This window comes from Salvelinus alpinus, chromosome 29 (genome assembly GCF_045679555.1).
Source record: "Salvelinus alpinus chromosome 29, SLU_Salpinus.1, whole genome shotgun sequence".
Taxonomy (NCBI): Eukaryota; Metazoa; Chordata; class Actinopteri; order Salmoniformes; family Salmonidae; genus Salvelinus; species Salvelinus alpinus.
The window spans coordinates 11,954,052-11,966,088 of NC_092114.1; the positions used below are offsets into that span (position 1 = coordinate 11,954,052).

Sequence of the window (12,037 nt, forward strand, 5' to 3'; positions counted from 1 at the left end):
AAAATACATATAAATAAATAACACAATAAAATAACAATAATGAGCATATATACAGGGGGTACCGGTACTGAGTCAATGTGCGGGGGTACATTTTAGTTGATGTAATTTATACATGTAGGAAGGGGTAAAGTGACTATGCATAGATAATAAACAGTGAGTAGCAGGAGAGTCAAAAAAAGGGGGTGTCAATGCAAATAGTCTAGGTAGCCATTTGATTAGTTGTTCAGCAGTCTTATGGCTTGGGGGTAGAAGCTGTTAAGGAGCCTTTTGGACCTAGACTTAGTGCTCTGGTACCGCTTGTAGTGTGGTAGCAGAGACAACAGTCTATGATTTGGGTCACTGGAGTCTTTGACACTTTTTTGGGCCTTCCTCTGACAACGCCTAGTATATAGGTCCTGGATGGCAGGATGCTTGGCCCCAGTCATGTACTGGGCTGTACGCACTACCTTCTGTAGCGCCTTGCGGTCGGATGCCGAGCAGTTGCCATACCAGGCGGTGAAGCAGGATACTCTCGATGGTGCGGCTGTAGAACTTTGAGGATCGGGGACCCATGCCAAATCTTTTTAGTCTCCTGAGGGGGAAAAGATATTGCAGTGCCCTCTTCACGACTTTCTTGGTGTGTTTGGACCATGATAGTTTGTTGGTGATGTGGACACCAAGGAACTTAAAACTCTTGACCCGCTCCACTACAGCCCCTTCGATGTGAATGGGGGCATGTTCGGCCCTCCTTTTCCTGTAGTCCACGATCATCTCCTTTGTCTCGCTCACGTTGAGGGAGAGGTTGTTGTCCTGGCACAACACTGCCAAGTCTCTGATCTCCTCCCTATATGGGCGGTCTCGTCGTTGTCGGTGATCAAGCCTACTACTGATGTGTTATCTGCAAACTTAATGATGGTGTTGGATTCGTGCTTGGCCAAGCAGTCGTGAGTGAACAAGGAGTACAGGAGGGGACTAAGCAAGCACCCCTGAGAGGCCCCCGTGTTCAGGATCAGAGTGGCTGATGTTTTTTTGCCTACCCTTACCACCTGGGGGCGGCCCGTCAGGATGTCCAGGATCCAGTTGCAGAGGGAGGTGTTTAGTCCCAGGGTCCTTAGCTTAGTAATGAGCTTTGTGGGCACTATGGTGTTGAACGCTGAGCTGTAGTCAATGAATAGCGTTCTCACAAAGGTGTGCGATTGAGATTGCATCATCTGTGAATCAGTTGGGGTGGTATGCGAATTGGAGTGGGTCTAGGGTTTCTGGGATGATGGTGTTAGGTACAGACTTGGGCAGGGACAGGTTGAAAATGTCAGTGAAGACTCTTGCCAGTTGGTCCGTGCATGCTCTGAGTACACGTCCTGGTAATCCGTCTGGTCCCGCGGCCTTGTGAATATTGACCTGTTTAAAGTTCTTGCTCACATCGGCTACGGAAAGCGCGATCACACAGTCGTCCAGAACAGCTGGTTCTCTCATGCGTGCTTCAGTGTTGTTTGCTAGAAGCGAGCATAAAATGCTTTTAGCCCATCTGGTAGGCTTGCGTCACTGGGCAGCTCACGGCTAGGTTTCCCTTTGTAGTCCGTAATAGTTTGCAAGCACTGCCACATCCGACGAGCGTCAGAGCCTGTAAAATAGGATTCAATCTTAGCCCTGTATTGAAGCTTTGCCTGTTTGATGGTTTGTCTGAGGGCATGAACACCTACAGCACCCAATGTCACAGTAAGGCCATCAAGGACATTTACCACCCGAGCAACGGCCTGTTCACCCCGCTATCATCCAGAAGGAGAGGTCAGTACAGGTGCATCAATGCTGGGACCGAGAGACTGAAAAACAACTTCTATCTCAAGGCCGTCAGACTATTAAGTTGCCATCACTAGCCGGCTTTCACCCGATTACTCAACCCTGCACCTTAGAGGCTGCTGCCCCACATACAGACAGGGAATCACTGGTCACTTTAATAATGTTACTCAACCCTGCACCTTAGAGGCTGCTGCCCCACATACAGACAGGGAATCACTGGTCACTTTAATAATGTTACTCAACCCTGCACCTTAGAGGCTGCTGCCCCACATACAGACAGGGAATCACTGGTCACTTTAATAATGTTATTCAACCCTGCACCTTAGAGGCTGCTGCCCCATATACAGACAGGGAATCACTGGTAACTTTAATAATGTTACTCCACCCTCCACCTTAGAGGCTGCTGCCCCACATACAGACAGGGAATCACTGGTCACTTTAATAATGTTATTCAACCCTGCACCTTAGAGGCTGCTGCCCCATATACAGACAGGGAATCACTGGTAACTTTAATAATGTTACTCCACCCTCCACCTTAGAGGCTGCTGCCCCATATACAGACAGGGAATCACTGGTCACTTTAATAATGTTATTCAACCCTGCACCTTAGAGGCTGCTGCCCCACATACAGACAGGGAATCACTGGTCACTTTAATAATGTTACTCAACCCTGCACCTTAGAGGCTGCTGCCCCACATACAGACAGGGAATCACTGGTCACTTTAATAATGTTATTCAACCCTGCACCTTAGAGGCTGCTGCCCCACATACAGACAGGGAATCACTGGTCACTTTAATAATGTTACTCAACCCTGCACCTTAGAGGCTGCTGCCCCACATACAGACAGGGAATCACTGGTCACTTTAATAATGTTATTCAACCCTGCACCTTAGAGGCTGCTGCCCCATATACAGACAGGGAATCACTGGTCACTTTAATAATGTTATTCAACCCTGCACCTTAGAGGCTGCTGCCCCACATACAGACAGGGAATCACTGGTCACTTTAATAATGTTACTCAACCCTGTACCTTAGAGGCTGCTGCCCCATATACATAGACATGGAATCACTGGCCACTTTAATAATGTTACTCCACCCTGCACCTTAGAGGCTGCTGCCCCATATACAGACAGGGAATCACTGGTCACTTTAATAATGTTACTCAACCCTGCACCTTAGAGGCTACTGCCCTCTATACATAGACATGGAATCACTGATCACTTTAATAATGTTACTCAACCCTGCACCTTAGAGGCTGCTGCCCCATATACAGACAGGGAATCACTGATCACTTTAATAATGTTACTCAACCCTGCACCTTAGAGGCTGCTGCCCCATATACAGACAGGGAATCACTGATCACTTTAATAATGTTACTCAACCCTGCACCTTAGAGGCTGCTGCCCCATTTACAGACAGGGAATCACTGGTCACTTTAATAATGTTTACATACTGCTTTACTCATCTCATATGTATATACTGTATTCTATTCTACTGTATTTTAGTCAATGCCACTCCAACATTGCTCAATCTAATATTTATATATTTCTTAATTGCATTCTGAAACTTTTAGATTTGTGTGTATTGTTAGATACTACTGCACTGTTGGAGCTAGGAACACAAGCATTTCAATACACCCGCAATATCATCTGCTAAATATGCGTATGTGACCAATAGCATTTTATTTTATTTGACCTGGGATGAACAATAGCGCTCTGTAGGTGTGTTTTGTACCTGAGATTAATAAATAAACAAAGTTATGTAGTTTTGTATTCTACCTGGGATGAACAATACAGTTCTGTAGCTTTGTATTGTACCTGGGATGAACAATAAAGTTCTGTAGTTTTGTATTGTACCTGGGATGTTCTTTGACCCTGGTTTAGCGGTCAGTCCTCTGGCCTGGTTGATCTCCACCTCTAGTTGGCCTCCTCTGTCCACCATACCCACATGGATGTCACCTACAGGAGGAAAACACACACTTGTTACACACACTTGTTACACACACTTGTTACACACACTCCCCTGTTTAGGGGCAGCTGATTTGATATGTAACCTGGCCAGGAGAAGCTTTGGGTCTAGTTATAGCCCAGAACTGAGACCCTTTTCCAGGTCAGATCAGGTCACATTCTGGCTCTATTATATCTGATCAGTGTCGTTTCAACTTGCAGTACCAGTGTTGACCAGCAGGGAGAGACAGAACGCTTCCAGTCTGTTATAATGTCTGTTCCACTGTCCTCACAATGATTTATCAAGTGATTTTGGCATAGAATACTCGTATTTTCTTTTTAATTCAGAATAACAAATTAAAAAACACATCCGGAAGGATATGCAGAGCCATCCCCATATTCATACACCATCTGGTATCTAATGTAGAACCATCCCCATATTCATACACCATTTGGTATCTAATGTAGAGCCATCCCCATATTCATACACCATCTGGTATCTAATGTAGAGCCATCCCCAATTCATACACCATCTGGTGTCTAATGTAGAGCCATCCCCATATTCATACACCATCTGGTATCTAATGTAGAGCCATCCCCTATTCATACACCATCTGGTATCTAATGTAGAGCCATCTCCATATTCATACACCATCTGGTATCTAATGTAGAGCCATCCCCATATTCATACACCGTCTGGTATCTAATGTAGAGCCATCCCCTATTCATACACCATCTGGTATCTAATGTAGAGCCATCACCATATTCATACACCATCTGGTATCTAATGTAGAGCCATCCCCATATTCACACACAATCTGGTATCTAACGTAGAGCCATCCCCTATTCATACACCATCTGGTATCTAATGTAGAGCCATCCCCTATTTATACACCATCTGGTATCTAATGTAGAGCCATCCCCATATTCATACACAATCTGGTATCTAATGTAGAGCCATCCCCATATTCATACACCATCTGGTATCTAATGTAGAGCCATCCCCATATTCATACTCCATCTAGTATCTAATGTAGAGCCATGGCCATATTCATACACCATCTGGTATCTAATGTAGAGCCATCCTCATATCCATACACCATATGGTATCTAACGTAGAGCCATCCCCATATTCATACACCATCTGGTATCTAATGTAGAGCCATCCCCATATTCATACACCATCTGGTATCTAATGTAGAGCCATCCCCATATTCATACTCCATCTGGTATCTAATGTAGAGCCATCCCCTATTCATAGGCCATCTGGTATCTAATGTAGAGCCATCCCCATATTCATACACCATATGGTATCTAACGTAGAGCCATGGCCATATTCATACACCATCTGGTATCTAATGTAGAGCCATCCCCTATTCATAGGCCATCTGGTATCTAACGTAGAGCCATCCCCATATTCATACACCATCTGGTATCTAATGTAGATCCATGGCCATATTCATACACCATCTGGTATCTAATGTAGAGCCATGGCCATATTCATACACCATCTGGTATCTATTGTAGAGCCATCCCCATATTCATACACCATCTGGTATCTAATGTAGAGCCATCCCCATATTCATACACCATCTGGTACCTAATGTAGAGCCATCCCCATATTCATACTCCATCTGGTATCTAATGTAGAGCCATCTCCATATTCATACTCCATCTGGTATCTAATGTAGAGCCATCCCCATATTCATACACCATCTGGTACCTAATGTAGAGCCATCCCCATATTCATACACCATCTGGTATCTAATGTAGAGCCATCCCCATATCCATACACCATCTGGTATCTAATGTAGAGCCATCTCCATATTCATACACCAGCTGGTATCTAATGTAGAGCCATCCCCATATCCATACACCATCTGGTATCTAATGTAGAGCCATCTCCATATTCATACACCAGCTGGTATCTAATGTAGAGCCATCCCCATATTCATACACAGTCTGGTATCTAATGTAGAGCCATCCACCTATTCATACACCATCTGGTATCTAATGTAGAGCCACCCCCATATTCATACACCATCTGGTATCTAATGTAGAGCCACCCCATATTCATACACCATCTGGTATCTAATGTAGAGCCATCCCCATATTCATACACCATCTGGTATCTAATGTAGAGCCATCCCCATATTCATACTCCATCTGGTATCTAATGTAGAGCCATCCCCATATTCATACACCATCTGGTATCTAATGTAGAGCCACCCCCATATTCATACACCATCTGGTATCTAATGTAGAGCCATCCCCATATTCATACACCATCTGGTATCTAATGTAGAGCCATCCCCATATTCATACTCCATCTGGTATCTAATGTAGAGCCATCCCCATATTCATACACCATCTGGTATCTAATGTAGAGCCATCCCCATATTCATACACCATCTGGTATCTAATGTAGAGCCATCCCCATATTCATACGCCATCTGGTATCTAATGTAGAGCCATCCCCATATTCATACTCCATCTGGTATCTAATGTAGAGCCATCCCCTATTCATAGGCCATCTGGTATCTAATGTAGAGCCACCCCCATATTCATACACCATATGGTATCTAACGTAGAGCCATGGCCATATTCATACACCATCTGGTATCTAATGTAGAGCCATCCCCTATTCATAGGCCATCTGGTATCTAACATAGAGCCATCCCCATATTCATACACCATCTGGTATCTAATGTAGAGCCATGGCCATATTCATACACCATCTGGTATCTAATGTAGAGCCATGGCCATATTCATACACCATCTGGTATCTATTGTAGAGCCATCCCCATATTCATACACCATCTGGTATCTAATGTAGAGCCATCCCCATATTCATACACCATCTGGTACCTAATGTAGAGCCATCCCCATATTCATACTCCATCTGGTATCTAATGTAGAGCCATCTCCATATTCATACTCCATCTGGTATCTAATGTAGAGCCATCCCCATATTCATACACCATCTGGTACCTAATGTAGAGCCATCCCCATATTCATACACCATCTGGTATCTAATGTAGAGCCATCCCCATATCCATACACCATCTGGTATCTAATGTAGAGCCATCTCCATATTCATACACCAGCTGGTATCTAATGTAGAGCCATCCCCATATCCATACACCATCTGGTATCTAATGTAGAGCCATCTCCATATTCATACACCAGCTGGTATCTAATGTAGAGCCATCCCCATATTCATACACCGTCTGGTATCTAATGTAGAGCCATCCACCTATTCATACACCATCTGGTATCTAATGTAGAGCCACCCCCATATTCATACACCATCTGGTATCTAATGTAGAGCCACCCCATATTCATACACCATCTGGTATCTAATGTAGAGCCATCCCCATATTCATACACCATCTGGTATCTAATGTAGAGCCATCCCCATATTCATACTCCATCTGGTATCTAATGTAGAGCCATCCCCATATTCATACACCATCTGGTATCTAATGTAGAGCCATCCCCATATTCATACACCATCTGGTATCTAATGTAGAGCCATCCCCATATTCATACACCATCTGGTATCTAATGTAGAGCCATCCCCATATTCATACGCCATCTGGTATCTAATGTAGAGCCATCCCCATATTCATACACCATCTGGTATCTAATGCAGAGCCATCCACATATTCATACACCATCTGATATATTTAGATCAGCAAACACTGAGGGGGGAGGAACTAGACAGTGCATTCGGAAAGCATTCAGATTCCTTGACTTGTTCCACATTTTGTTACGTTACAGCCTTATTCTAAAATGGATACAATTTATTGAATTAGTGAACACAATACCCCATAATGACAACGCAATTTAAAAAAAAATGTATACACAGAAATACCTTATTTTATAAGTATTCAGACCCTTTGCTATTTTAAGAATATTTTAAAATAATTCACAAAGCAGAGGATGAGAGGTCAAGAGAGTAACAACGATCAATGGAAATAGTGTTTTTCTGTAACAGGGGATCAATGATCAATGGGTCAGAGACATGGGAAGAATTTGTCTAGGCACTGAGCCTGAAACCGGACACTTGTTATTTGGCCATTGGCCCAGTTTTATTGCAAGGATTTCTAAATGGTCAACCACAGGCTAGGGTTCGGTTATAAAAGTACATGCTGTCCCTTTGTTCTGTGGAGAGAATCAGTGAGGACAGGGGAGAATAAACATCTACCTCTCAGTATAACATCTATGATTTGTCCTCTAGAATACATCTATTTTTCTCCCCCTGATTTGCTCTGGGGTCTGTGTTATTGACGAGTAATATCAACTGCGAACACAATGAGACTCGAAATTGAGATGTTTCTACAACTTGACTGGAGTCCACCTGTGATAAATACAATTGTTTGGACATGATTTGGAAAGGCACACACCTGTCTTTATAAGGTCCCACAGTTGACAGTGCATGTCAGAGCAAAAACCAAGGCATGAGGTCGAAGGAACTGTCCGTAGAGTTCCGAGACAGGATTGTGTCGAGGCACAGATCTGGGGAAGGGTACCACATTTTTTTTCAGCATTGAATGTTCCCAAGAACACAGGGGTCTCCATCACACTTAAATGGAAGAAGTTTGGAACCACCAAGGTTCTTCCTAGAGCTGGCCGTCCGGCCAAACTGAGCAATCGGGGGAGAAGGGCCTTGGTCAGGGAGAGTTCCTCTGTGGAGATGGGAGAACCTTCCAGAATGACAACCATCTCTGCAGATGGTTGTCCACCAATCAGGCCTTTATGGTAGAGTGGCCAGACGGAAGCCACTCTTCAATAAAAGGTACATAACAGCTGGCTTGGAGTTTACCAAAAGGCACCTAAAGACTGTCAGACCATGAGAAACAAGATTCTCTGGTCTGATGAAACAAACATTGAACTCTTTGGCCTGAATGCCAAGAGTCACTTCTGGAGGAAACGTGCCACCATGCCTACGGTGAAGCCTGGTGGTGGCAGCATCATGCTGTGGGGATGTTTTTCGGCGGCAGAGACTGGGAGACTAGTCCGGGTGGAGGGAAAGATGAACGGAGCAAAGTACGGAGAGATCCTTCATGAAAACTTGCTCCAGAGCTCTCAATACCTCAGACTGGGACGAAGGTTCACCTTCCAACAGGACAACAACCCTATGCACACAGCCAAGACAACACAGGAGTGGTTTCGGGACAAGTCTCTGAATGTCCTTGTGGCCCAGCCAAAGCCTGGACTTGAACCCGATCGAACATCCTTGGAGAGACCTGAAAATAGCTGTGCAGCGACGCTCCCCGTCCAACCTGACATAGCTTGAGAGGATCTGCAGAGAGGAATGGGAGAAACTGTCACGTTCCTGACCTTATTTCCTTTGTTTAGTCTTTGTTTAGTTGGTCAGGACGTGAGCTGGGTGGGCATTCTATGTTTTGTGTTTCTATGTCGGGTTTGCTGTTTGGCCTAATATGGTTCTCAATCAGAGGCAGGTGTTTGTCATTGTCTCTGATTGGGAACCATATTAAGGTAGCCTGTTTTCACTGTTTGTTTGTGGGTGATTGTTCCTGTTCGTGCGTTCATGTGTTTTATGTTCTCAGGTTCAGGACTGTAGCTTAGTTGGTTTTCGTCTGTTTATTGTTTTTTGTTAGTATTGAAAGTAGTATTCTAATAAATATGGATATATACCACGCTGCGCTTTGGTCCACCTCTCCTTCCAACGATGAGAGCCGTTACAGGCACTCCCCAAATACAGGTGTGCCAAGCTTGTAGCGTCATACCCAAGAAGACTTGACCGAGTAATCGCTGCCAAAGGTGCTTCAACAGTGCTGAGTAAAGTGTCTGAATACTGATGTAAATATGATATCAGTTTTTTATTTGTAATAAATTAGCAAAAATAACTAAAAACCAGTTTTTGCTTTGTCATTGTGGGGTATTGTGTGTAGATTGACGAGGGAAAAAAAAACAATTTAATCAATTTGAGAATAAAACGTATCAAAATGTGGAAAAAGTCAAGGGGTCTGAAAACTTTCCGAACGCACCGTAAACGCTATAGTAAATGCATAATGGCATATATTATACTATCACATCACAGAAGCTGTTTTTAGACAGAGACTCCAATGATCTAACTTACCCATGGAGGGAGTGGCTAGTGTCTGTCGGCCTACGATCTGGGCGGGGCCTAGTCCATCCAGGAAGTCACTAAACTGGCTCTCTGGACCCATACGAGTAGGAGGGAAGATAAACCTAGAGATGGAGAGAATGAACGAGTGATGGTTAGATGGTGGTTTAATGACATGTATCAGTAGTGTAGCAGGAGACAGTGAGGACTACAACATGGACTGAACCAGAGGTCCAGCGGGGTGCGGAGGTGGGTCGTTGAGTACAGGAGACAGTGAGGACTACAACATGGACTGAACCAGAGGTCCAGCGGGGTGCGGAGGTGGGTCGTTGAGTACAGGAGACAGTGAGGACTACAACATGGACTGAACCAGAGGTCCAGCGGGGTGCGGAGGTGGGTCGTTGGGTACAGGACACAGTGAGGACTACAACATGGACTGAACCAGAGGTCCAGCGGGGTGCGGAGGTGGGTCGTTGGGTACAGGAGACAGTGAGGACTACAACATGGACTGAACCAGAGGTCCAGCGGGGTGCGGAGGTGGGTCGTTGGGTACAGGAGACAGTGAGGACTACAACATGGACTGAACCAGAGGTCCAGCGGGGTAAGGAGGTGGGTCGTTGGGTACAGGACACAGTGAGGACTACAACATGGACTGAACCAGAGGTCCAGCGGGGTGCGGAGGTGGGTCGTTGGGTACAAGACACAGTGAGGACTACAACATGGACTGAACCAGAGGTCCAGCGGGGTGCGGAGGTGGGTCGTTGGGTACAGGAGACAGTGAGGACTACAACATGGACTGAACCAGAGGTCCAGCGGGGTAAGGAGGTGGGTCGTTGAGTACAGGAGACAGTGAGGACTACAACATGGACTGAACCAGAGGTCTAGCGGGGTGGGTCGTTGGGCACAGGAGACAGTGAGGACTACAACATGGACTGAACCAGAGGTCCAGCGGGGTGCGGAGGTGGGTCGATGGGTACAGGAGACAGTGAGGACTACAACATGGACTGAACCAGAGGTCCAGCGGGGTGCGGAGGTGGGTCGATGGGTACAGGAGACAGTGAGGACTACAACATGGACTGAACCAGAGGACCAGCGGGGTGCGGAGGTGGGTCGTTGGGTACATGAGACAGTGAGGACTACAACATGGACTGAACAAGAGGTCCAGCGGGGTGCGGAGGTGGGTCGTTGAGTACAGGAGACAGTGAGGACTACAACATGGACTGAACCAGAGGTCCAGCGGGGTGCGGAGGTGGGTCGTTGAGTACAGGAGACAGTGAGGACTACAACATGGACTGAACAGGAGGACCAGCGGGGTGCGGAGGTGGGTCGTTGAGTACAGGAGACAGTGAGGACTACAACATGGACTGAACCAGAGGACCAGCGGGGTGCGGAGGTGGGTCGTTGGGTACAGGAGACAGTGAGGACTACAACATGGACTGAACCAGAGGACCAGCGGGGTGCGGAGGTGGGTCGTTGGGTACAGGAGACAGTGAGGACTACAACATGGACTGAACCAGAGGTCCAGCGGGGTGCGGAGGTGGGTCGTTGGGTAATGGAGACAGTGAGGACTACAACATGGACTGAACCAGAGGTCCAGCGGGGTGCAGAGGTGGGTCGTTGAGTACAGGAGACAGTGAGGACTACAACATGGACTGAACCAGAGGTCCAGCGGGGTGCGGAGGTGGGTCGTTGAGTACAGGAGACAGTGAGGACTACAACATGGACTGAACCAGAGGTCCAGCGGGGTACGGAGGTGGGTCGTTGAGTACAGGAGACAGTGAGGACTACAACATGGACTGAACCAGAGGTCCAGCGGGGTGCGGGGGTGGGTCATTGGGTACAGGAGACAGTGAGGACTACAACATATACTGAACCAGAGGTCCAGCGGGGTGCGGAGGTGGGTCGATGAGTACAGGAGACAGTGAGGACTACAACATGGACTGAACCAGAGGTCCAGCGGGGTGCGGAGGTGGGTCGTTGAGTACAGGAGACAGTGAGGACTACAACATGGACTGAACCAGAGGTCCAGCGGGGTGGGTCGTTGGGTACAGGAGACAGTGAGGACTACAACATGGACTGAACCAGAGGTCCAGCGGGGTAAGGAGGTGGGTCGTTGGGTACAGGACACAGTGAGGACTACAACATGGACTGAACCAGAGGTCCAGCGGGGTGCGGAGGTGGGTCGTTGGGTACAAGACACAGTGAGGACTACAAAAT

At 46.4% G+C, this 12,037-nt stretch overlaps 1 protein-coding gene across 3 annotated transcripts in view; it reads right to left on the minus strand.

Annotated features, from left to right (window-relative positions):
* Nucleotides 1-12,037, minus strand: part of LOC139558945 (regulating synaptic membrane exocytosis protein 3-like) — a 155,128-nt gene that overhangs the window by 10,542 nt on the left and 132,549 nt on the right. For all 3 annotated transcript variants that reach the window (XR_011671666.1, XM_071374462.1, XM_071374461.1), the window contains exons 4-5: nt 9,833-9,945; nt 3,634-3,735 (exon numbers count right to left, since the gene is read on the minus strand). Coding sequence is in view for 2 of the 3 variants with exons in the window: in XM_071374462.1 (XP_071230563.1) it covers nt 3,634-3,735; nt 9,833-9,945 (215 nt within the window). In the remaining variant the exon portion in view is untranslated. The remainder of the gene's footprint in view (nt 1-3,633; nt 3,736-9,832; nt 9,946-12,037) is intronic.